Raw genomic sequence first — 27170 nt, forward strand, 5'->3', positions numbered from 1 at the left:
ATAGAATGAAAGCTTCAAATGTTTAATTACTTAAATATTTTTAGTTATCTAGAACTTCATTTTCAGAATTCAGCTTTTTCTGTTATCTATTTAATAGAGGATATATTATGGCTGAGATTTTTAAAGTAGTCTAGGTGACTGAGACATCTTCCATTGGTGGTGATGAACATTTGCATCTAAATTCACAAGCTGCTTTGAAAACTTTAATCATATAAATGTCTCATTTCCAAAGAGGTATATTTGAATCGGACTTTATGTAACTTGTGATCAAGTACAACTGGGGGTATATTATGGTCATTCTTACTATGGGACCCAAACCCATAACAGTAGGATTCATGGAGCTTTTTACCTTTGCATTTTATTGTCACATACCTACCTTGACAGCTGCACTTCTAGCACAGCTAATAGCATGAGGCCTATATGGTGCTAACACTCTTGTCACCTAGGTGTCTGATTTAACATACCTGTATTCTATAATTGTCTGGCGTTTATGCTTAAAATATATTTTTTTTAAAATGACCCAAGCAGGATTCAAATCTATGGAATGCGTCCACTAGAGACTAGCCCTCGAACTTAGAGTGCCACCCTGCTAAATGGGTATGCACTCTCTTGACAGATCTTCCTAAGTCTGCAGTTGGGGTGAGTGGATTATGGCGGTGTGGAGGGGCAGCAGCATGAATGTGTAGAATGATTGTGACTAACTGCCGTATTGATTATTTTATGCCTAGGTTGGTTTGCATGAATGGACATCAGTGAGTTTAGCTGTCATAGTACATCCACAATACAGTTAATTCTGGATTCAAAAAATAAGTTTTAATGTAGCAAATCCTATCTAAAATTTAAAGAAAAGTTTTTAGTTCCTGCTTTATTTGCAAAACTCAACTCAGCCTTAACTGTGGAGTCAGGTCCATCTCTACAATGATCTTATTTTTAAACCTAGAATCAGAAAGTATATAGTTTTCAAGACAGTTTTATTCAGTTAATGTTCTGAAGATAGTTAAGCTCCTTAGAATGTTCCTGGTTGGTTGCTATAATGCCAGTTTCCAGCACCCTTTTAAGTCTAGACAAATAAGCCTCTTCTAAACTTTATGGATGAAAATCTTGAAGCATTTCTGAAAGATACTATCTTGTAGTGAGAATGGCTTATCCTTTCTAAATCTCTAAAAGCTTCCAGTAAGTGTTGAGTGTTTATGCTACGTGTTGACTGGCTTGTAAAGTGCAGCTGAAAGGCTCTTGATATGAATAAGGCAAGCTTGCATAGAGAAGTATTTAGAGACCATATTGCTTCCTGACCAAATGAGGCAAAAATCCTGTTTGTTGTAAAACACCTAATGCCTTTACTGGGAGCTGAGCAAGATTGGGAGTACGGTGAAGTGAATGAGATTTGCAAAGAGTAATTATTTAAAGTTTTAGTAGGGACCTTGGCTGTATTACTCCTTCTCAAGGGTATGAATACTATGGCGGTTGGATTGATATTTGTTGGATGGTTCAGTTTACTGGGGAATGGATTGGAGAAAGGTCTTGTGTTTGAGTGCTTTTATCTACTTGAACCTTGGGGGTGTCTTGTGTTGTGTTAGAGACCCTTGCAACCTGTTTTTGGAATCCTTGCTCACCTACCTAACTGGCAGATACAGTCATTCAGTGCCACTGCAGGATAGCTGAGAGGGTTCGACAGCATTACAATAAATTTTAGCATATAGAGGCCTGGGGGTTGGCTGAAGGGGCTTGGATTTTCTGTTACTTGCTGAATTAGGCAGGGGATTGGACAAAATAAGACCAAAAGAGCAAGGGTAATGTATCTAATATTAATCAAACTACTCTAGTTTGTGGTCTCTTCTTTGGTGTACTGAATATTGGTTTTGATCAACTTAACTCTTAACTTTATTTTAATAACAGCTTATTAATGCTTTTCATGATAACTGTATTACTACCTGCAGGACTAACGTGCATGTGGTATAAGACCTGTCAGGTTGACTGCAGGACTGTTGTTACTCCAAATGTTTCCTTCTGGGTTCTCGGCTCAGCATGAGAAAAACAGGGAGGTGGTGTGGCTGTACTGGTCACATTTGTGTTTAAATGTAGGATATTTTCCATCCCAAAACTACATTCAAGTATGAGAGTGAGTCATGAGAGACCAAAATTCTTTCTTAGTGAACAAGCTTCTATAATACACAGTAGTTTCTAGTCAGGCTGGTTGGATTCCTGTCTATTTTGGGCCTAAATTGTTGAGAATGAGCATCCTTGGAGATTACCATTGAACATTGAGTCAGCAGTCAGATATCATGGCTTCCGTTATAATCATGGGATCATCCTGGGTGACTTCAAGCTCAGTGCATACAGATGGCACTGGATCTCAGTTTTGGATGGGGATTAGAGGTACAGGTGTGGAATGAGGGATGTGAAGATTATCTGTTATCGTGGAGTATTATCACCTCCTGTTTTAGTAGCAGTGCTCACCTCTGCCCTGGATGACTAGAGAATTAATTAGATTATGTCTAGTATTGGAAGGATTACATTTTTATTGATAAATGTTGGTAAATGTCAGTTAACTGTACACGCAGAAACTGACAAATCCACTGGTGATCAAAATTTGCAGATAGACAAAGTAAGAAGAATGCTTCTTCAGAATTTTAGTTTGATTAAAGGATTTGCTTTGTGTACTTTTTTTATACACTTTTAACTCAAACAGTTGAGAAGATGCATATATTTAGTAATGGGATTTTATGATATAAACTTTAGATTACGGAGGACATCTTCAAGCAGTTGATATCAGTTTTAAGAATAGGCCATATTATTGGGCATAAACATGTGGCAGTCTTCCTTTTAAAAGTTACTTTGGTTTTGGTTGTGAAGTTATAGTTTAGCTGTCAGTGTAAAGAAATGAAGTGTGGCTAGAATAAGTTTCCTTTGTTGCTGTTGCATCAAATTGTTTCCACAGTTATAAAACACTTGCTGTCAGCCATTTTTTCCCCCCTTGTTTTAACATTTACATCCAAGGGTAAATTAATCCTATGGCAAACTTAACAATAAGGGCAAAATCATTTTATTGCTCTAAACTATAGCTCAAGCAATAATAATCCATCAACTTCTTTATAAACAACATTGACACTATTTATAATACTAATGTCATTCTTTAGTTTTATTGTGAATAGCCAGAACTCACTGTACATCGATTAAAATAAGTAGTCATTTACTATTGCTGCACTGTAATGGAATGCTTTGCTGTGCCAGTTGTTCCTTAGAAACCATAGTTGTACACAGCAATAATTTTAATTATATTCATGTGTCGAAGAAAAACTCAGTTCTCGCTTTTTGTTTGGGTGCAGCAAAATCAAATACTTTATTATTTCTCCAGTAATTACAATGGAGGGAGAGAGTGCCATAGGACACAGGGTCGCCCCAGTCCTGGACAGGTCTCTCAACTGGTAAACAATCACAGCAAGCCTTTATACCTTTGTTACAGACAATTTCTAGCAATAATACAGACAGTAAAAAGCAACAACTACATTTTGTTTATACATAGCAGAAAGGCTTATCTTATTTGTCTCTCTCTTAAGAAAAGCAAGCCTGCATTTTGGTTAGTGATTGCAAGGTCGTAATAACTTTGTACACAGTTCTTGTCCTGTCGCCTCGCACTATCTTTGCTCCTACAAGTCTCACGTCATTAGGGTTACAGTATGGCCTGACTCTTGCTAACTGACTAACATGCATTAAAATCCCCTTCAAATCCTTATTGAAGCTTTCCCTGCTTCCACACTTGGAAATTTTTTAAACATATTTTCAAATGGTGGGGGGAATGTAAAAATGAAGAATAAATAAAGTCTGATTAATAATAGTTCATTTTAACTTTGTCAATGACATCTCAAGTATCTTACATTCTACGAAGATGAAGGTAAGTTGATTTATGTTGTAGGCGATTTGAACTAACCTTAAGGTGTTTAATTAAAGAATATAATTGAATACGGTAGTGGGGGCGATAATATAAATATCTGGATAAAAGTGCGCCTCATGAAATGTATCTCCTCTTAAAACACGTCACCTTTATGTAAATGACTAAGACATCAAGCCAAGCTGTACTTGTGTACCTCAAAATGAGACAAAACTGTGACAGAATGACATTGATGGGAATGACTGTTAATTTAAAACATTCTGATTCTCTACAGTTCTTCACTTTTATGAACGTTATAAAATAAAGACCCTCCCATCTAACAGTGATAGTCTAAGTTTTGTGCTGCATTTTTTCCAAAAAATATTTGCAAAACTTAAGAAACCAAACTGGTTGCATGTATTCTCTAAAGATAAGCGAGTGAGTAATAAAGAATGGGATTGTCTCAAAGTGGTTTGCAGAGTGTATGAGGTAAAACTTAATACTGCTGTATTTTTTCACTGTTAGAGATTTATCAGAAAATGTTGAAAGTGAATGTGAGAAAAACTGAGAATAGTAGATATCAGTGAAAAAGTGATATTTAAAACTTTCAGCCAGTTGTTGGGTTTTTTTTCCCTTGCTGCATGTGTGCAGAGTAAAGCCTAACACAAGGATATGATCGACTACTCAGTCTTGTTAGGTAGGATAGCAGGAGCTAGGAATAGATGGGAGACTCTAGATATGATCTCCTCTTGGGCTCTCTCAGGCAGAGGCTGTAGACCTGAAATATTGCTATGGGGGTGTGGGAAAGAAAAGATAGGAACCCACTAGAAAGGTGACGTGTATCTCCCAAAGAAAACAGCATTATTTTCTCAGCATAGGGTTGGCTTCCATTTCTTCTAAGCTTTTTGTCTAAACTCTCCATTCCTTTCCCTGGTGTGGTCATTTGCAGAACAGGCTTATTGTTCAAGCTGTCTGAGGAGGAATAAAAAAGTTTGGAAGAGGGAAAAACGCTCAAGAACTGAAAAGTGATCTGCTCTTGTTTTCTCTGTAAACAAAAGTCTTTTTGGGGTGGGTGGGCTCTCGTTCTGTTATATTCTTGAGTACTTTATTTCTCCACATCTGGATGATTACACATCTTTCAGGCTAGCCAGACTTTGGGGCTTTTGTAGGCATTTTTGTAGACCAGTCTGGCAGACTTTAAAGCCATTGCTACTGTATAGACAATAAAATGTCAAAGTAGTTGAAAATGTATTCTGATAGCTGGAGTCCCCATCCTGTGATAAAAAATCCTGAGAGATGGCCAAGGAGGAAGTAACTTCTGCAAAGTCCCCATCCTCCCCTTCCAGTGGTATTCTCTGGATGTTTTATTGGGGTGTAGTGTGAAGATTGTCCCCCTCACTTGTGGAATGAATTCTTGGGGGAAGGCCCATAATGGCTTTAGAGCCTAAGTGGTTTTCCCGTTCAGTCCCTTCCCCATGTTCCTTGAGAGCATAGCTCCACCAGAGATGTGCTGCCTGGGACTTCCCTGGTCATGATTGCACTGGAGACACCCCTTGACAAGAGGGATCTTAACTGTAGAGGGGGTTCCATGGAAGATGTGATACAGCCCCAGTTTTATATAGCTGTAGCTATTTTCCAATCAAGACTAAATGTTGTGCTGTTATAGGTATGAATTTGAAGAAATAAGTTGCTAATAATAGTAGATTTGTAATAGTACAAATTAGTCCTGAATTTCCCATATGATTTCCTTGGGTAATCTCAGTAGTTGGGGTGATCCCTTATGTCCTTGGAAAATAATGGGAGTTTTGCCACTGATTTCAAGGGAAGTGGATTTAATCCCTTTTAAGAATGTAGCAAAGACAACACTACCCTCCTCTGTATATCTGTCTTAATGAGTGTGTCATTGGTAGCAGGGAAGAAAAGCTAATTTTGAGAAGTAACTAAATAGAGAAAAACATTCTGTTTTAACTATAAAATTGTACAAACCTACTGATCTAAACCTAGTTCTCTGAAGAACTAACTTTGACTTTAAAAAATGTAACTAATTGGATTTTGCCATATCAGGTGAAACAAAATATTTTTGTCATATGTTGAATACGGATTGAAACACAAATATAAATGTTTCTTCTAGTCTTACTAACAATTCTCGGATTGTGGGTCTGCTGGCACAGCTGGAGAAGATAAATTCAGAATCTTTGTTGGTAGAAGCAGACACTGCCAGATATGTTACCTCAAAGATCCTTCATCTGGCTCAGAGTCAAGGTAAATATTTTATTTTACTTAATGTTTTAAAAATTGTTCCTTATCTTTCTATGCTTCATCCCAAAATGCACTCATATATAGCATATTTGACTGCCACATTTCAGTACTGAAGTTCTGTTGGTGGTTTCTCACCTTGTCCTCCAAAAGAATTTCTATATTCCTGTTTTATGTGACCAAACAATGAGAAGTTGTATTTATTACTTGTCTTTATGTACTTGCATGTGGAACACAAAATTCTTCTATTAGGATAAGCTTCTCCTATCTCAGTTCTTCATAATCTGACAGTTTGCCATATTGTACAGTATTTTTAGTCTCGTTAAGAGTACTACCTTACTCCATGAGTAATTCTATCAAAATAAATGACAGTACTTTTGGATTAAGGTATTATTCTACATGAACAAGGATGGCAGAGTCAAGGCCCTTTCTTAGCTGTCTAAAACTTCTGTCATAGCTTGTCCTTACTACTGTATTTAGGTATTTGTATTCAAAAAATAAAGAGAAGCAAACACTTGTATTGTTGCTTAAGAACATGCTATATAGAAATGATTTTTTTTTGGTAATTTACCTAAATGGGGGGGGGGGGGAGGGGAATAACAAGACACAAGTATTTTTTTCTGCATCTTTTGGCTGAAGAAAAATGTAACCTTGAAGGTCTTTGGGTAAAAGATTCTTTCTGGTACCCTAAAAACACATCCAGTAACTCTCTGGAATAACAAAGGAGGAACTTCATTAATGTGTAAATCAGCTAACTGATCAACAGAACTTCCCAGTACAGCCAAATCCATTGGAACAGCCTGGCAGACAGAAAGGTAATGGCAAATATCCCAAAGAATGATGTTGAGGTGGCTTTATTTCTCACATGCACTACAATGGAGGCATTTCAGTTTTCTTTCCTTCCTTCTTTTGAGTTCAGATTCCCCTTGCTCAAGTGCTGTATTATCTCAGTTTATTTTGCTTCAGTCTGAGAGCAGGGTCATTGGTGTCCACAGCAAAGATCTTTCAGTGTGTGCGGATTTTTCTCTCAAACCTGTGACCTTTTCAGGAGAATTGAATTTTTAGTAACTGGAACTTGTCCTTCCTTTTTAAGGAAGACTGAGGAACATGTGCTAAATCTGCATTTCTGTTGTCTCCTTATAGATATCATATATCAATGCCTCATTATTCCAACCTGCCATTTTACCATTCCTTCCCCAGTTCCTCAGTACTGCAGGCGAGCAGTCTAGCTAGTGTTTGATGGCTTACCTAAGAACATAAGAGCGGCTATATTAGGTCGGACCAATGGTCCATCTATTCTGTCTTCTGACCGTAACCAGTGCCAACTACTTCCAAAGGAATGAACAGAACAGGGTAATTATCAAGTAATCCATCCCTTGTTGTGCAGTCCCAGCTTCTGACAGTCAGAGGCTTAGGGGAACTTGTGCCAGTACCTTCTATGCAGAATCTTCTGCCCTCCTCCCAGTTCTCTTACTGGTACAGTCCATCATTCTATCTCCACCACACGTGCCATAGGTTGCCTACCCCTGAGTAATACCACTGGCTTGTCTGCTTCAGAAAAAATCCAAATAGCTAGAATCTGTAGAGAGAGGCAAGCCTGAATTTCTCTCCTCCCATGGTCTGTGTGTCTGTGCATGCACCAGGCTGGCCTAGTGTAGGCTGCCATCTTTGTGGTCTGCTAGCAGTTCTCCAGAGATTTGTGAAGTAAAGAATAATCTAGTGGATTATAGCAGTGGATCTCACTGTGACGGGTTGGATCACAGAACCCCCCTTGGGAACTGACAACTGATGTGCCAAGACTACCTTTGCCCCTGCGTTCCCTGCCAGCCAGGGAATCCAGCATCCTGTTTTGCTAAGCCAGACATGCCAGTCTGCTCCATCACAGACCCAGGGTCTTAACCATGTGCCCCAAAGCTGCAGGCTTAACTGAAAGCAACTTACAGAAGTGTTCCTGTCTTTAACAGTCAGATGCCCAACTCCCAATGGGATCTAAGCCCCGAATAAATCCGTTTTACCCTGTATAAAGCTTATACAGGGTAAATTCATAAATTGTTTGCCCTCTATAACACTGATAGAGAGAGAGATGCATAACTGTTCCCCCCCCCCCCCCCCGGTATTAATACATACTCTGGGTTAATAAATAAAAAGTGATTTTATTAAATACAGAAAGTAGGATTTAAGTGGTTCCAAGTAGTAGCAGACAGAACAAAGTGAATTACCAAGCAAAATAAAATAGAACACGTAAGTCTATGTCTAAGAAAACTGAATACAGATAAAAACCTCACCCAGTAAGCTTCCTTTTACAGACTAGTCTCCATCTAGTCTGGGTCCAGCAATCAGTCACACCCTCTGTAGTTACTGTTCTTTGTCCCAGTTTCTTGGGGGTGGAGAGGCTATCTTTTGAGCCATCTGAAGACAAAATGGAGGGATCTCCCAGGGGTTTAAGTAGACTGTCTCTTGTGGGTGGAGACCCCCTCCTCTCTCGTATGCAAAGTCCAGCTCCAAGATGGAGTTTTGGAGTCACATGGACAAGTCACATGTCCATGCATGACTGAGTTCCTTACCAGCCAAGCCACATTCCTGGGAAAGCTCCGATGTGGATTGGCACCTGAGTTCATTGTTGGGTTGAGTGGTTCTTGATTGGGCACTTATTTTCCACATTCGTTTCTCAAGAAGCCGACCAAATGCTTTACTAGGGCTATCAAGCAAATATACAGCCAATATTCCTAACTTCAAGTACAAATATGATACAGGCATACAAATAGGAGGAATGTGTTCAGTAGATCATAACCTTTACGTAGATATATTACATGGCATATGTAGCATAAAACATATTCCAGTTATATCATATATACATTCGTAAGCATATTCCCATGAAGCCTTATGGGGTACACCGTCACTGTCACCCTCACCTGTGACTCAATGTTACAACAGAAAAATGTTTCAAGAACTTCCTCCCATGTAGTCTTAAAGAAAGGGAGTGTCTTTCTTGATTGACTTTGACCAATTTGTGACCAATTAGTTGAAAATTCCTGACTCTCATAATCAGCCTCTTAGTGCCACTGTACAAGCCAATTGGCTGTAATCCTGCTAAAAGATAAGTATTGAGGAAGAAGTGTCCCAAAAATGGTATAGTGGTCAAGCCACTTCTGAAGGGCCGATCTATACAGTGCATTTTCAGACAAGGAAAGATGCCCAAACACCAGTACTCTTGCCAATCTCTTTTGGTATCCTACAGTTTCAGCCTTGTCTTCAGCTGTATTGTTCCTTGGGCCATTCAAGATGATCAGGAGCTGTCATCAGCAAATAGTTATAAAAGTGTCAGACTTAACTTTTGCCTCCTCCCCAAACAAGGCATCCCATTTCAAGTTAGCAATACCTTATTAGAATAGTTAAGTCAGATGGGGATCTGAAGGATTAATTATCACTTTTCCCTGGCAGCCTTTTTCATTCTTAGTGTATCCTAAATTTCTTGTTCCTTCTTTTTATATCAAGAATTGGAAGCCTTCTACAGGGACTATCTATGTCAAGATGCCGGAACCCAAGCTATTTCCTTACAGAAAGAGTCTTCTAAATTTATAAGAGATGCCAAAAGTGGAAGGAAACTATTAAATGCATTTCATAATGTCGACATGTAGCAATGAAAACATTTTAAATATGCCAGTTCAAAAGATCAGGTACAAATATAAATGAATATTTCAAATGAAGTTCAGATTATGGATATTTTCTTCTGTTTTTTCAGTCATCCCTCCTTAGCCCTGGCCGCCATTAGGCATCCATAAAGTTCTCAACAATATAGCAACAAACTAAATTTTAACGAGCCTTCTGTTTTAAACTGTTGTGTCTTTGCCTTGGCTAATTTTCTACTGCTTTACAGAACTCTTGTCTGGAGAGGTGACATTTAAATCCCAGAAATAAAAACAAATTACGTAGCAGTTCAGGTTACGGTATTAAGAGCCTCCAGTTGAGAAATCTTACATTTGGATGATTTAGTCTACAAACTGTTAATGTTGGAGATGTGTTAATTATTTAATTGTGGCATTGCTTGTTACATGATATGGATTTTCTAAACACACAGAGGGACATAGTGCTTGCCCCCAAAAGCATACAGTGTAGGGTCCCAATCCTGCAGACCACTCATGGTGATAAAATTAAGCATATGCAGTTTTTGCATAAGTATTTACAGGGTCAAGGCCTAAGAACTTTATTAATTAATAATAGAGATAATCGGTTACTTTTGACAAACCTAACAATTTCTCCCAAACCTGGAAGGAGGTATTACTCTGAATACCAAAACCTTAATTACCACGAAGGTGTGGTGTTTGTTTATAATTTGACTAGGGTGACCAGATAGCAAATGCGAAAAATCGGGACAGGGGGTGGGGTTAATAGGAGCCTATGTAAGAAAAAGACCCCAAAATCGGGACATCTGGTCACCCTACATTTGACTAACAGTTGGCATGCCTATTAGTGGTTGACTTAGTTGTGGATAAAAATTTTCAAGCTTTTTCATTAATTTTCTCATGCACTAACTGGGGAATGGCAAAGAGCAGAGGTTTTGGATTTACTCTGTGTGTGTGTGTGTGTGTGTGTGTGTGTGTGTGTGTGTGTGTGTGTGTAATGTGTATGTACTGTTTACTTGTACATACATACTAGACTTTCACATATGTGGTAGGCTTATATGATAAAGGCTATTTATACAGTGTGTCTGTATGTATATGTGTAATATAAAAAGATGCATTATTGAAGGTGTTTTTCTGTGTCTTGTTTTTTTCCCTCCTCTTCTTTTTTGGGATTTTTCTTTTTTTACTAGGATTATTATCAAGTATTAGTTTACAGCAAAATAACATTACTCCATACACTTTCAATAGACTGAAATACATATATTAAAAATAGTTAATCTAGCGGACCTTCATTGATAGGGAAAGAAATTTGTAATATAGCTGGAAAGAAAGGAATTATGAAGACAGTATAGATGAATTGTATAAAGAGTAAAAAGTGGAGGACAGGTATAGCAATGTATTTATTAAAATTTCTGTTAAAAGATCATTTATGCCAAATTTTAAAGAGCCTCATTACAGTTAAAGGAAACTTGGAATTTTTTTGTTAGAGAGATATGGTTGAGCCTATATACATTTTTTTTTTAAATTTCATGTCTTTTGTTTTCTAAACAGTCTTAATATGCTTTTCTATTGGATTGATTTATTTTTATTTTGCTTGGTGCATTATTTAAAGCAGGCACAAGATGCCCCCTCATTAGGTAGTTTATTTAATCACTGTTGCATTGGCTATAGGGAATAAAGGAGTTAATTCAGGATGGGGTTAGATTTAAGAATGTCATCTAAAGAAATGTAGCCTAAAGTACAGCATTATCAGCAGTATGTGAGACATGTTGGAAACATTGAAACTTTACCTCTTGATAAATTCTCATGCTAGTCTGTTCTCATTTTACATTTTCATTTTGGCAGCTGAACACTAGCAGGTTGATGTTTCTATATGAAGTCACAAATAACCTTGTAACTCATTTGTCAATCTGTTTTTCTTTTTTGTCTGCTTTGAAAACTAATGATAGTACATCTATTTTTTTTTTGCACTGTTTTAAGAGTCAGTTGTCTTACATTCAGAAACTGGAGAAAGCTCCTATCAAAGGCCATGTTAAATATTACTTTGGGACATATTTAATGACTCTCCAACTAAATACTCGTTGCACTGTCAAAGCTATAATTTAAGAACTGAAGTATGGTAAAAGAATGGTGAAGACAATCCTGTCACAAGTTTGGGGCTTTGTAAGACACAGTACAGTATAAGTTTACTGAGTGCTGTTATATTGTAGAATTGTATAAGTAGGGGCATTTCCAGCAGATCGAGGGATGTGATCATTCCCCTCTATTCAGCACTGGTGAGGCCTCATTTGGAGTACTGTGTCCAGTTTTGGGCCCCACACTACAAGAAGGATGTGGATAAATTGGAAAGAGTCCAGCGGAGGGCAACAAAAATGATTAGGGGGCTGGAGCACATGACTTATGAGGAGAGGCTGAGGGAACTGGGATTGTTTAGTCTGCAGAAGAGAAGAATGAGGGGGGATTTGATAGCTGCTTTCAACTACCTGAAAGGGGGTTCCAAAGAGGATGGATTTAGACTGTTCTCAGTGGTAGAAGATGACAGAACAAGGAGTAATGGTCTCAAGCTGCAGAGGGGGAGGTTTAGGTTGGACATTAGGAAAAACTTTTCCACTAGTAGGGTGGTGAAGAACTGGAATGGGTTACCTAGGGAGGTGGTGGAATCTCCTTCCTTAAAGGTTTTTAAGGTCAGGCTTGACAAAGCCCTGGCTGGGATGATTTAGTTGGTGTTGGTCCTGCTTTGAGCAGGGGGTTGGACTAGATGACCTCCTGAGGTCCCTTCCAACCCTGAGATTCTAGGATTCTATGAATTAAAAAGTTAGTTTTAAGTTTATTTTTTCTGCAATTACCTTATTGCAATATTTTTTAAAAAAGATTTTGCTGAAGGGAAGAAATGTGTACTAATTGTGTCTGAAGATTAAACTGATTTAAATTTTACAAGAAAACTTGCATTTAGCTGTGAGTGCTGTTAACCAGAAATTTCTTAATAGAAATTAAATGGTTGAATGGTTATTTTGGCTTGAAACTCGTTGGTGATTAAGGAAAACTTGGAGAGTTTTATGAAGATGTGCACTAAGTGTACCATGTACGTAAGACCATGAATTCTTGAGTGTTTCTGTTAATTGTACATGAAGTGTTCTCATTGCTAAGTCTAGCAATAAAAGTTATTTTCTTGCACTTTGGCAACCATAACAGTATGTTGCAATGATCACACATACTTACCTAAAGCAAGTCACTATCGAGTTAGCATTTTGGAAGTCTCTTAAGAAAATCCACTCCACAAAACAATGTAATAGAAATTGAATTTTGAGGTGACTACCACTTGTTTTCTGAAGATATACTTGTGATACTCTTAGTTACCTGCAGGGACATAGACCAAAGTCTGAAACTCAAATTTGAAATATTGGTTTCATTGGGGAGTCTTGTGCCATTCTTGGAAAATAGCGCTCTTTAGTGCTTTTTTCTTTTTGTTTGTTTGTTGTTTGTTTGTTTGTCCTTCCACACTGTCTAAATTTTTTTAAATGTTTACTTCCTCCATAAGTATTCCTCAGCAGTCTAGTTCCAGAAGGTCTGAGTTTATTTACTCTTGCTCCCCGTCTGTATATTTCCATCTAATGTCTCTTGACTTAGTCTCTGCCCCAAGGGGTTTACAAAGTGTATCTTTTTTTGTTTGTTTTATATTTGTACAGAGCCTAGTACAATGGGGTCCTTTTCTATGAATAGGGTCGTTAGGTTTCTACTCCCTTGACTGCTCTGTTTCACTGTGGAAAAAATCCAGTTGAAATGGCTCAATTGTTTTCCCTAAAAGAAAAATGTTTTGGCGTTTCCCTTCTGTCTGAATTTCAGACATTTCTAGTTTTCATTCCAAACGGGAGCAAACTTTTTTAAAATGTTAAACCTTCCCATAGAATGGAAAGTCTGAGTTTTGATCAGCTCTAGTTAACACAATGTTTAGATTTATGGGAGGAGTTATTGTTTCAATCTGTCTGCTTAGTCACACAGACAACACTGCATCATTAATCTTTTAGGGGTATGTTTTCATTGCAGAGTTAGCCTTAATGATTGACTCTTGGGTCTGAGCACCTAGATTAACCTGTCTCGGGTGTGAGCAGCCACACTGCAAAGCCATACACGAGTTACTGTGTCCTCAGTGTTGCTGGACTCACCAGTGTGTGTCTCTAAGGCTTATGGGGGTACATCTCATGGTTCTCTGTGTTGCCCTAAGCTGAGCTGTTCTGATTCTTTCTCAGTGACTTGAGAAAGCATGTTTGTCCTTCAGGATATGCAGGGGAATTGTGGGAAGGCATTGGAGGACTATTGGCAGCTGAATAATGTAGCCTGTGTCCTCATTGTAAGGGTGATGCGGGTGGTTCCCAACCTCAGTGAAAGTGACACCTGGGCACTCTTACATCCACAGCTAGCCCTGGTTAAAAGCACACCAGACTTTGTGGGGAGAGGGTTTTGTGCATGATATGAGGGAGATTAGGAGCAGCATCTGAGTGACGGTCACAGTTAACTCTGCAGTGAATACATATGTGCATTGTATGTAATTTTCACTCCATAAATACTAAGTACTACTTTTTAATTAAAAAGTTTATATTCTGGAGAATCTGTGCAGCATTTTTGCAAGAGGATGATTCTGCAGCAGTTTAGTCAGTCATATCATCACAGTACAGATACAGTTTAGAGTTACATAATATGGAAATAGCTAACTCTTTTTTTTTTCAGTGGCTCATGGCTTTCAAAACTTTAAATTGGGGCTGTTTTTTATAGGTTGGCTTCACTCTGAAGTGAATGTTTGGTTTTGGAAATAACTGAATAAAAATGGTTCAGCTTGTGATGGGGGTGACCTGACCCCTTAAGATCAGTGATGTCTAGGAGTCAGCCCACTGTCATTATGTGGTGTGGTCATTTAAGATTTTTGGCAGGTCTGATGTACAAGGACCTAGGTGAAATTGGGCGAGAGGAAATGGTCTCAGGAGTAAGTAGTGTTTCAGAGGAATTCCCATGACTGTTTCCTTGAAATATTGGGACAGGAGCTTGGCAGCTAGGGCAAGACAAAGCTCCTATGTCTCCTGGAGCATTGGAATGAGTTTTGGGAAGGGGATCAGCGCATATGCTGCCACCTCCCTCATAGCAGGGCAGACATCAGCAGGATGGCCTGCTGAGCGCTCCAAGGTGGAAGACTAAGTGGGGGAAAGGTCCAGCTGAAAGTAAAGCTGGCTAAGGCCCTACAGCTGGCCTAAACAACAGCCTTATCTCCATGGAGAAGAGCTGGAGGGATTCTTGTCTGAAGGAGGTACCTGCCTCTCATTACCTCAGCTCTGAGAGGAGGGCTGCAGGGAGCTCCTGTCTTAGGGAGGGAAACCAGGAGGACTGTTTGAAATGCAGCCCAATGGCTGCCATAGAGGCCGAGGAGCCACCAGGAGTAGTAGCCTAAAACAACAGGGAACCAGATCTTCTGGAGGAGATGACCCATGGTGTGTGACGCTGAGAAATGATCTGCAAGTGACGGATGGTAGGAAACAGGACTGGGAAACAGTAAAGAGGTGGGAGAGTGGTGCTTCAGGCAGGGTACCTGGCCTGTAATCCAGAGGAGTAGGTGAGCCTGGGTTCCCCTTCCTCTCCCCAGACCGAGTGAGGAAGTACAGGTTTCAGGAGAGGAAGAGGCCAAGAATCAGTGGTGCAAGTAGAAATTTCTTATAGGAGGGACACAATGGAAGGCACGTGACCCTCCATGTGACTCCTCCCAACCCTGGGCGCCCCCACGCTCTCCCTGTCCCCTCTGACATCCCCCTTATCTGTCTAAAATTATACAACTGTTTAACAGATACAGTTGTAAAGTGATGCTTTGGGCCCTTGGTGTCACTTGTACTTCCAGGTGTCATTGAGGTTTCAGCAGCACCCCAAATTGAAAACTTCTTAAATGAAAGACGGATAGGAAGGACAATCACCCCACTTTCCCTTAACACACTATCAATGCCTCCCTTATGTCCAAACTAAGCTTCTGCCAGGTTGCCTTTGTCTAAGTATTGCTCTCTGCCAGGCACTAGGAAAGCAAAGATGCTGTGCCATCTGGGTTTGATGGAAAAGAGGCATAGAACTGTGTGAGCCATGTGCATCTTGATAGAACTACAGCCCAAATTGTTTTATTGTTTTCCTCACCATGACATACAGGAGGGGCAATCAAAATCAGCCTGTCTCTGGACAGATAAGCAATTTATCAAAAACACATCCTCTGTTCTCTTGGGGCCAAATGCTGTTCCCATTGAGATCAAAAGGAGTTTTGCTATTGAGTTCAGTGAGAACAGGCTTTGATGTTTGGAGAGGAAAGAACAAAACCACTCAAGCAAGGGCTATGTTGCTTATACCACAGGTATCAAAGGCTGCTAACTCATATGAGAAAGTCAGCAGACATCTGATCTTTGTCCATTGCAAGGGAGAAATCCACAATCAATGAGGCTAGAATGGTCTCTGTACCATATCTAACTCATAAGTCCATCTGCAAAGGATCAAGGAAATATGAAGGCTCCAGATTACCTTAAAGTCCTCAGTCCCTTGGTTAGAATGCTCCCATTAGTTAGTATATGTTCGGAGGCCAGAGCAGGAAAGAGGCCAGAGCAGGAAAGAGGCAAAATGGATATGTTTCCAGGCCAGTGCCTTTTAGCTTCTGCCAAGTGCCAAGTAAATGGAAATCTGTTTTTACTATGAAAGATGGTGTTTGGAGTCACCTGGGCAAGTTACATATCCATCACCCCCACCCATATTCTAGTTAGAACATTCACAAAAAGTCCATTAAGTGTAGACAGGCGTTTTCCAGGTTCTGTTGTGAGCTAAGTGTTCCTTAATAGGCCATTCAACTTGAATTGTCCCTTCATGTGCTGGCTAAGTACCTTTAAGGTCTTATCACAGTAGCAAACACATAGTAAACATAGCTAATATTCATAACTTCAGATACCAAGATGAATATACACACATAGAAATAGCATAATCATAAGTACCAGCTATTTCACCTACATGCCTATTCCCAAAAGAGATTCTGAATAATCACACCACGTACCCGAGACCCTATGTGCCAGCACCATGCCCCACTGGAGTTTTGTTATCTGTTATGTAACAACAGAGAGAGAGCCAGTGATGACTCTGTTTAGCTTAAAGGGGCAAGGTTAATTTTTAGCTATTCAGGTGTGACTGCACCTTTAGTCAGTGAGGGTATACTGGCTGGCACACATTCAGGTTAATGGGCTTCAGTGTTCCCTTGCAGTTACCAGGTTTATGAATATTAAAAAGTTATGTACTGAGGTGGCTTAAAGCATAACACAGGTTTTTAGGTTTGCAAACCTGTGAACCTCTGCCTCTTTAAGATTTTATTTTATTATTATTTTGCTGGTCATAATGTGAGAGGGTATGTATGTCTTGTAGAACTCTTCTCAACACCAGTTAAAAGGGAAAAAAAAATTTCAGTAAGTGTGGACTGATTATTTTCTCTTAGAAGGTATGTAATTTTTTCAGGTTCACACTGATTGGGGCTGTTAAATTTTCTTCAAATTCCATAGAAAATTAAGTTCAGCTATATTTTCCAGTACAATGATGAAATGGGTGTTCGTATATACAAACATTAACATGCTTAACTATTCACTTTCCCCCAAATTATGTACTATTTCAGTCTGTTTATATGGAATATGGGAATTGGGCAAGGAGTCATTTCAGCATATGTATGACTTATTAAAAGACAAAGTTTAATTAGAACTGTATCCTAAACTGCATTATGATATTGTACCCAAACATTGCATTTCAATGGGAGATTCAACTTCCTTTATAGGAACAGAACAGACTCCTGAAACTCTTACCACAAAAGTGGTCCATAGTCATGCAAATAGTCCCATTGTCTTCAGTGGGATTGATCAAATGATTAAGGGTTTACAGGATTAGGTTCCAAGTTTGTAAATTGTTCTAGATGAAACTGACAATGCCTGAGCTGTCAGATTAGGAGCGTCATTCGAATAAAGGTGGGCAGATGTGTGATAAATCTTATTGCTAAGATAAGCAACATATTTTCAGGAAAGTTCTTGGCAGATTCCCAAGGCTGCTGGTTTAAGGTAATCAGTGTCTGGCATTATAATCTTAACTTATAGTTCTCTCACCTACAAAGCTGGAAAATGAGGCATTTGTTTTCTTTGTTTTGCTGCTCCAGTTCCAGTTAGCAAAATGCATGTTAGATTAGTTTTGGCTGCAAAGAATTGTGTGCGCACTGTGGACAACACCCGATTCCTGTCAGACTGCAGAACTGGGCTGATTACAGAATCCAAACAACCTCTGGTCAGTGCAAGCAGAGGCATTCCTTAATGATCTGGACTTGATGTGATGCAGTATGAATGTCATGGATAATTCAGACCAATGGGGAGGAACAGAATCAGAAACACCTTCCATCCCTGTCCCCCCACCCCTCCCCTCTTGAGAACTCCTGACCAATTTAACAGCACAATGCATCAGGGCCGCCCAGAGGATTCTGGGGGCCCGGGGTCTTTGGCAGCGGGGGGCCCCGCTTCGGCGGTAAGTCGGCGGCGGGGGGTCCCTCCGTTCTGGGACCTGCTGCCAAAGTGCCCCAAAGACCCACGGCGGGGACCCCCCTGCCGCCGAATTACCGCTGCCGCGGGACCCGCCGCCAAAGTGCAGCCCCCACCGCGGGTCTTCGGGGCACTTCAGCGGTGGGTCCCAGAACGGAAGGACACCCCCCACCCCCGCCAAATTACCGCCGAAGACCCGGCTGCACTCCGGTGGCGGGTCCCGCTTCGGCGGTAATTCGGCGGCGGGGGGTCCTTCTGTCCCGGAGAGGAAGGACCTCCGGCCAGCGAAGACCGGGAGCGAAGAAGCTCCGGGGACCCGGGCCTCGCAAGAGTTTTCCGGGGCCCCCGCAGCGAGTGAAGGACCCCGCTCCAGGGGCCCCGAAAAACTCTCGTGGGGGCCCCTGCTGGGCCCGGGGCCTGGGGCAAATTGCCCCACTTGCCCCCCCTCTGGGCGGCCCTGCAATTCATACACTAACAAACTTAAACAAAGGCTTTGTTTAAGTTTGTTAGTGTATGCATTGTGCTGTTAAAGCCATATAAAGAATGAATGCCCTCCCTAGCTTTGTTCTGCTCTATTTGAACTACTGCCAAGAATGATGAGTCCCAGATGAAGGTAGAGGGCCTGGCATAGAGATCAATGGATTTTGGGTTTTTCCTGTTTTCGTTTGGACTTTTCTGTTACCAGTCCAGTCCCCTTTTCCAGGTTAAGTGACCTGGGTGGAGGGCTAGACCCTGGAAGTAGCAGATTGTTGCAGACCTAGGACAGGAGATGCTAGAGTGGATGAACCACTGCAACTCCACCTTCTGGTGTGAGGAGGTGCTCTGGTGGGGAGTGTGTGCCAAAACACAGCTATTCTGGAGTATGAGAAAAGTTTAAAAAAAACAAACCTGCTAGCCTTGCAACTCTTTGTTCTTTAAATTGCCAATATCGAAATTAAATTGCTACCATCAAATCATGAATATTCCACAGTAGACTTCTGTTTCCCTGAATGCATCTTAGTAATGAACACCTTTTTACTTAACTGGATTCAGGCAGGAGCCTTAAAAATATTCATAGTGATTGATTTTAAAAATGGGGACAAAATTTTCAGCTGGGTGTCTGTATTTTCAGTCAGGAGACATGTTCTGAAATTAAGAGGCTAAAGAGTACACAGTATGTAGTCTTTTGCTTTGTGTAAGATTGAAGATGCTGATTGTATTTCTGTGTGTATACCTGTGAAGTATACTGTGGATTCAATTCTGAGAGACTATAGGCAACAGCAAATAAGAGCCAGTGGAGTAGTCAAAGAAGGCTGGAATCAATTGTTTAGATTGAAGGTTGGGGAATGAAACCTATTTATATTTTGTGTTGTCCTTCATAATAAAAAGATTGTCTGTCTGAATTTTTTGTTGAATGTAAGGATTACATACCTCACTTGTGGATTTGTCTGTTAAATTAGTGTTTATTCATAGAAATCTATTCTGTTACACAAAGCATAGTGACATGTATTTTCCAGGTTAGATGTGGCCAGCCAGTGTGTAGTATGATCCTGATCTTTTATTGGTTTTATTATATTAGCTATTTTCTTGGCAGAGCATTTGTTTTCATTAATTGGTTTTCAGCACTTTTGAGTCTAAAATGTCTTTTGTTCAGCTGATTGTAGGGTGTGCAGCATCTCTTCTCATACATCTACATTTATTCCAGCACACTCAGGGTATTGGTGGGGAAGTATGAAAACGCAGTTAATTTTAGAAGCAGGCAGAAACTATTTTGGGTGTGAATGATTGCACTTCAAATGACATGGATAGCGATTCTGATTATTTCTCTATAGTGTCAGCAAATAAAAGCATAAGAATGTTGCCTGTTTTCTTTCATCTTACTCTGATATTGCAGTTGGAAGTGAGGTTTCAAGGTTTGGCTTCTTTCTTACTTGATTTGCCTCACCTGACCTGTGAAAAAGTCAAACCAAAATGAACTGGTACATATCCAAAGAAAACCCTGATTTGCCTTCCATGGTTCTGTGCTCATGAGAAAGTAGATGTGCATGTGTTCCAAAAATAGTATAATAAACTCTCTCACGAGCTGTTTTTTGCAGTCTGGTGCCCATCCACAAGCAAACCAGAAAGAAAGAAACTTTTTATTGGGGTTATATATTGATTTGTTTTGGCAGTTACATGAAGCAGGTAACATAACCCAGGAGATCAGGGAATTAGATCCTGAAAACCCCCATATTGAAGTACTATTTGCAAGTCATAGGACAGCAATAATTGCAGAAAATATGTGATTGGTGAGGTAATACACTTTACCGTCTTAATAAGGTGGAGAGGGAATCATAGGCTGTGGGCTTTCAGTGTCTGGCTCCATAAATTGAACTACAGCTGCTTATTTCACCCCCTTTTCTTTTTCAAATGTTGGCATTACTGTGCTGCAGTCTGTAACAAGATTATATCTGATAACATGTTAACCCCCCCACTCATGCACCTAAAAATCCATCTACCGTCCTCTTTCCTTGCCTGGAATAAGGCTGCTGTATAAAAACAGCAGGAAATTGTTCTGGAAATCTCAAAAGCTGACTTTCTCATGAAATTTCCAGAAACTCCTATTACTCTTATGTGACTCACAAATGTTGCATAAGATACCTTTCTTTGCAGTATTTTTGGCCAAAATTGTGGTGTGTAGTGATATATGTACACTAAAAAAGAAAAATGTTAACCAAAATTAAAAATAAATTCAAAAGCAGTTCAATTTTTGTATTTAAAAATAGGTAAAGGTATGAATTCATTCCTACTGTATCTAAATCAGTTTGTTCACCCTAATTTTGATACACTTTTGTACTCTAAATGACTTTTTGTGTGTGCAGGTTTTCTTTTTCATAGGTTAGATTTTTCAGAATGTGATATCCATTTTTTATGTTCAGAAATTGCTCAACTAATTTTATAATCTCCTTTGAGGAAAAAATAATCTCTTGGACTTTCAGAAAAAACCAGGAAGGAAATGACTGCCAAAGGTTCCCCAGCAATAGAAGTTATCCTCTCAACGTTAGAGGTAAAACATCTTACTCTTGTACGTGTGTATGTCTAAGTTGTATAGTTTGCAAATATCAGACTTCCAATTTTTCAATGTTCTTTAATTTTCTTGGCCACTACAAAAAGGTACTTGTTCATGTTCTTGATCATTACATGATATCTAAGGCCTTGATTCAGCAAGTTTCTTAAAAACATGCCTAGCTATGAATATTCCAAGAAGCTACACTTGTACTTACAGTTAGGCTATGTTTAGGTGCCTTGCTAAATCAAGGTCTAAAAATATATAAGCCAAGTGGTTTGAGTTGCAGTCAGAACTCTGAGCAGTGTGTTAATCGTTGTTCAGTTCTGATGTTCGAATACAAGATTCTTAAAATATGGAAAAAAAAAAACCCTGAAGTATTTACCAAAGAAAATTTCTTTTTACAAGTAGAATTCAAGCAAAATAAAACTGCTTGTTTTGGAAATGTCTGTGGATCTCAAAAGTTGGAGATGTTGGACAAATACAAAACTACAGCTGGTTTATTTGGGTATAAGCTTTAAGTATGCTAATGACTGAAGCTTGGAAGGAAGGACATGTGTGGCTGTGGAAAATAAATGTAATAAGGTACTCCCATTTATAAGTCTTGAAACAAAACCTAATACTGTTACAAATTAAGCAAGGCTATATCTGCGTCCAGTATGCCGTATTTGTTACCAAAACTAAAAGAATATTATTTAATTTCAGAATACAAGAGATCTTCAGACTACTCTAAATATATTAAATATCCTCATTGAACTGGTGTCAGTTGGTAAGTCTTTTAATCAAGTGGCAATTTTTTATGCGTACTTTGTGCAAATTGTTATATATTTTTTCAAGGCATTTAAGAAATAGCTGATTTACATAATTTTATTCTTCTGAGATTAAAAGTGATCAAAAGTCTAGTTTATGCATGTCTATAAAAGTTGAATAGTGCCAACATTGCTTGGTGCATTGCAAATGGATATGAAGAAAAGACTAAATAGCAAGGTATCTTAATATTTTTTGACTACTTCTGATATTTCTATTTTTAATTTCAAGGTGGTGGTCGGAAAGCAAGTGCCTTAGTTTCTAAAGGAGGGACGCAGATCTTGTTGCAGTTACTTTTGAGTGCCAGCAAAGACTCCCCACCCAATGAGGAGTTAATGGTGCAGCTTCATTCCCTTCTTGCAAAAATTGGTCCAAAAGGTAATCATAATTATAACAATTAATACTTTATCCATGTGTAATATTCTTCATGTGGTGATGTCATGGAACTTTTAAAAGATTGTTTCATCATAGATACTAGGTAACTCTATCTGTTCTATTCTACATTATAACAGTGCTCATAACTGTAGTAGTTGCTTAATGCGCTACTGGAAGGCTCTTAAAATGACTACACACCTGTCACATCTTGTCCATTTACAGTTGGATAAACAGAGAGAGATCAAGAATAAATTTTTGGAAGTGTTGACTAATTTAGGATACCTCAAATTTTGAGTGCCCAACTTGATATTTAGGGCCTGGTTTTAGGAGCCTGATTTTGGAGGTGTTGAACCTTTCAAGATGGGCACCAGTGTACTCAACGTTAGTGGATGAAGGCATGCATACAGACAAGAATGGAAGAAGGAAATGAAGGGAATGGTGAAATGGAGTTCATTATGCAGAGGAGAGGGGTAGAGATGTAGAAATATCTTTTTTGTCACTTTTTGAATTAAGCTTATTTAGTTACAGAAGTAGAATAATTTAGCTTCAAAATCAAATTCAGTGATTTTTTTTCTTTGGTTTTGGTTCTGTTCTGTTTGTTACAGATAAAAAATTTGGAGTAAAAGCTAGAATCAGTGGCGCTCTAAACATCTCTCTGAATTTGGTGAAACAGAATTTGCAGAACCACAGGTTAATCCTGCCATGTCTTCAAGTACTAAGAGTATACTCAACCAACTGTAAGTATTGCAAAACATTCTTCTGTCTCTTTTCTATACAGTGCTGGGTAAAGTATTTGACAGTGTTTAAAATGGAGAATTAAATTTGTTTAATATTATATGATTACAATGACTGCTATTTTCTGAAGACTTTTTACTACTTTTAAGTGGTGTCCCCATGTGTGCTTCACTTCAGGTGCCCGTGCGCTTCTCGAGCCCTTGATCGGAGATTTGCAGTTAGCAGTGTCTGTTTGCCCTCTGCACGTGCTGGATACCGAGACTATATGGGGGTGTGTGGGTGAACAACCATTAGTTCCTTTTCACCCGCTCAGCCTGAGATGGAGCCTTAGTGTGGCAGTCTTAAGCTTTTCTAATGCTTCAGTAGAGGTTAAGATAGTTTTTTATAGTTGTCAGTTGTTTTGTATAGTTAGATAATGAGTGAAAGGATTGTTTGACTCCTCTTTCCCTGGGAGAGACTTACTATTTTCCTGACAGGGCATGCCTGGCTTGCCAGGTTTCAAATGTTGCCTCTTCTGCTGAGAGGCTATAGCTGTGAGTGACCACCCCTCTGTGTGTCCATTTATAAGGAGATATACGTATCTCATAGAACTGGAAGGGACCCTGAAAGGTCATCAAGTCCAGCCCCCTGCCTTCACTAGCAGGACCAAGTACTGATTTTGCCCCAGATCCCTAAGTGGCCCCCTCAAGGATTGAACTCACAACCCTGGGGTTAGTAGGCCAATGCTTAAACCACTGAGCTATCTCTCCCCCGCATTGCTTGGGGGAGTCCCACTTCGGCAGGCAAGCATAGACACTGGGGACTGGTACAGTTCAGTTCAGTCCAGCTGTTGGTACCCAGGCACGCATCACCCTCTGCACTGAGCAAGCAACAGCACCAGACGCCATCAGTGTCTACTTCAGTATGTCCACCATTCGTGGTACTGTTGGCTTTGCTGACTTTCGCCTAGGCCACTGCATCAGTGCCAGTCCCTTACTCGGTACTGTGACGGGTTGTGTCACAGTAACTCCATCAAGACTGTTACTAGATGTGCTGGGATAGCACTGAGAACAAACCCCCTGCCAGAGAAGGCTTCCCTCCACTCCCATCTTGCTGAGCTAGACACACCGGTTAGCTACAGCACAGACCAAGAGGTTGGGCCCTGCCTCTCTTCAGTTCACAGAAACTAAGATTCACTTAGCCCAGGGGCTTCTCAGTTAACAGGAACTTTCCCAGCACCCAGTATTTAGTCTTCCTGGGAGCCTAAACCCCAGATGAATCCATTTTACTCTGTATAAAGCTTATACAGGGTAAACTCATAAATTGTCCGCACTCTATAACACTGATAGAGAGAGATGCATAGCTGTTTGCTCCCTGGGTATTAATTACTTACTCTGAGTTAATTTATAAGCAAAAGTGATTGTAGTAAGTATAAAAAAATAGGATTTAAGTGGTTTCAAGTAATAACAGACAGAACAAAGTAAGTGCCCAATCAAAGCAGTTTGCCTGAAAGGGGAGTGTGTAGGAGTCCGCCTGATGAGCCAAAGGTGATTCCGGATGCAAGTAAAACTCAGGAGTTTGTAGTGGCTCAGCAGAGCAGTACTTCTGTGGAACAAGGTAAAGATGAACTGGTGCTTACAAAGATTCCTGAAGAAAAAAATTTTCAGGGTAGTCTTTGAAGCAGTTTGCTGCAACTGAAGGGCATGGAACTGATTTGATCAAGGAAGTTTCAGTTCCTAACAGCCAGAAACTTTCTGTTGTGAATGGATCCGCTGACTTTTTTTTCTTTTGAAAGATCCAGTATGGATCGCTTTGAGAAGGTCTCAGGTGGAATGAAAATTGTTAAGAAAGTTAAACAGTCCTATAACCACATGGTTGTGCTTGACCAGTTTGTTGGGAACACAATGTTGTTGGGACAGAAATGTCTCCATGTAGATTCTGTATATTGAAAAAATTCACCAGGGCAAATTCTATTCACACTATTTCCCCAAAAAGTTGCATAACAGATGCCAATAGCACAGAGGGGGAACACGTACATCACTGCTGGTGCTGCTGGTTTTTGAACATTTCAGACTTCCTAAGTAGCCATCCTGTGTATATCCAGAGCCAGGCCCCCCCCACACACACCTTTTTTTTTTTTTTTTTAATTACCCCCTTACAGCTAGATTATGGTCTCTCATTGCAAGCTCCTATAGGAAGACATAGACACGTTTGTACAATGCTAGCAGTGGGATCCCAATCCTGATTGGAGTCTCTAGATGGTACCGCAATAGAAATAACACTACAGGCACTTATTTCAGACAGCGACTAGTGTACCTTTTCATCCTGATGCTGAAGGACACCCTCTAATATCGATGCTTGATACATTTTCTTCTGTAAATTTTAGAAACGATCCTCTTCTTGACAAAATATACATTCTAAGGGAGAAAAACCTCCTTGCTGTACACCTTAATAAAGGAGGGGGAAACAAAGTGTACATTGTAAATAATTTCCATTAGTTCTTATTGACCTCAAATAGAAACCACCAGAGACTTCAGTGTGCATGTACAACAGCAGATTTCTGCCAACACTAACATATATTTCCTTCTGTAATATCCACAGTCCTGCACCTTCCTGCAACGATTGTGCTGCCTCTTTAAAGTGAACGGCACATTAGCAAGTGCCTGCTTTTCTGAAATAATAGGCTGTGCAGTGCTTGATACCAGACTTCCTACTGAGTCCATTCAGACACACAACCAGCTATCCATCTTTGTGATACACTTCAGTAGCACAGCTACAGTAGACCCTTGCTAATACGCACTCACTGGGAAACTCATTGCAGATTCCTGAATTCTGAGAATCAGTAAATGAACAAACCATAAAGTGAAACATTTTGTGATGCAGTATCTTCACTTTTTTCAACAAGTATAGTTAACTTCAAAGCATATTAGAAAAGGCTCAGTAATATAGTATGTAAAAACAATAATATGAAACTTCACTAGAGTACTCATATTAAAATGGTTGCTGAGGAGTAATGTGGAATGGTGGATTCGTGAAATAAGAATTAGTAAGATGCTGTTTTGTCATTTTTGTTCCATGGTTTAAGCACAATAGTGCATATTATCTAAATTCAACTTGTAAATTCCCTCTGGTTGATTTTGATTTCAGCAAATCAATATTTTCAAGATTATTCTAATCTTCATACATACATTTCACAAAATCTGTTTTTAAATTTTACTCCTTTCAGCTGTAAATGCAGTATCCTTGGGGAAAAATGGAGTTGTGGAACTGATGTTCAAGATCATTGGCCCTTTTAGTAAAAAGAATACTGGCCTTATGAAGTGAGTAAAAGTTTTTAACATACTATATTCAAAAATTGAAGATGCTTTCAAACTTTATTTGTTGATGAAAATAATTTTTTAAATCAAATCTTTACTAGTATTTAACAGTTAAATGACAAGGGGAGAACACCTCTTTCCACCCACAACAAACCCAAGATTCTGTTAGGGCCTGTCCAGAGCCATGTAGCAAAATCTTAAAATTTGTGTTTATAGTCATTATTGCCTTTTACCTTTGCACCCCTTTCTCATATCAGTCACCTGTTTAAAAAAAAAAAAATTGTATGGCTTTACCGTGTTGTAGATTAAATTTACTAATTTGTTTTTCTCTTCTTTTTATGTTGACAGGGTTGCTTTAGACACACTTGCTGCATTGCTAAAGTCAAGTAAGTGTTTCACTACTAGAAACTATTTTGACTAAAATATAAAAACTAGATTAAAATAATATTAAGAGTCTGGCTGAAACCAAGAGAAGCCGGGAAATGTATAATTTAAGCTGAAATTCATCATTAATATGTTTTGTTCGTTACTGCCACATGTATAATACATAGTAACTCTTCATCCAGTTATGCAGCACAGAGACTACCTGACTTAGGCAGAGACTGATTGGATCCTGAGAAG

The 27170-nt window shown here is 39.4% G+C and overlaps 1 protein-coding gene across 8 annotated transcripts in view; it reads left to right on the forward strand.

Moving 5' to 3' along the window:
• The window catches only part of AGTPBP1 (ATP/GTP binding carboxypeptidase 1), a 127351-nt gene that overhangs the window by 25492 nt on the left and 74689 nt on the right, over positions 1-27170 (forward strand). For 6 of the 8 annotated variants that reach the window (XM_039543046.1, XM_039543045.1, XM_039543047.1 and 3 more), the window contains 7 exons: positions 6000-6130; positions 21269-21336; positions 22042-22105; positions 22375-22521; positions 23124-23255; positions 26459-26552; positions 26898-26935. In XM_039543046.1, the coding sequence (XP_039398980.1) occupies positions 6000-6130; positions 21269-21336; positions 22042-22105; positions 22375-22521; positions 23124-23255; positions 26459-26552; positions 26898-26935 (674 nt within the window). Of the gene's footprint in view, positions 1-5999; positions 6131-9619; positions 9802-21268; positions 21337-22041; positions 22106-22374; positions 22522-22751; positions 22989-23123; positions 23256-26458; positions 26553-26897; positions 26936-27170 lie in introns of those variants that run through there. The other 2 variants (XM_039543049.1, XM_039543050.1) reach the window with 2 other exon arrangements.

Source organism: Mauremys reevesii, linkage group 6, assembly GCF_016161935.1.
Source record: "Mauremys reevesii isolate NIE-2019 linkage group 6, ASM1616193v1, whole genome shotgun sequence".
NCBI lineage: Eukaryota > Metazoa > Chordata > Testudines > Geoemydidae > Mauremys > Mauremys reevesii.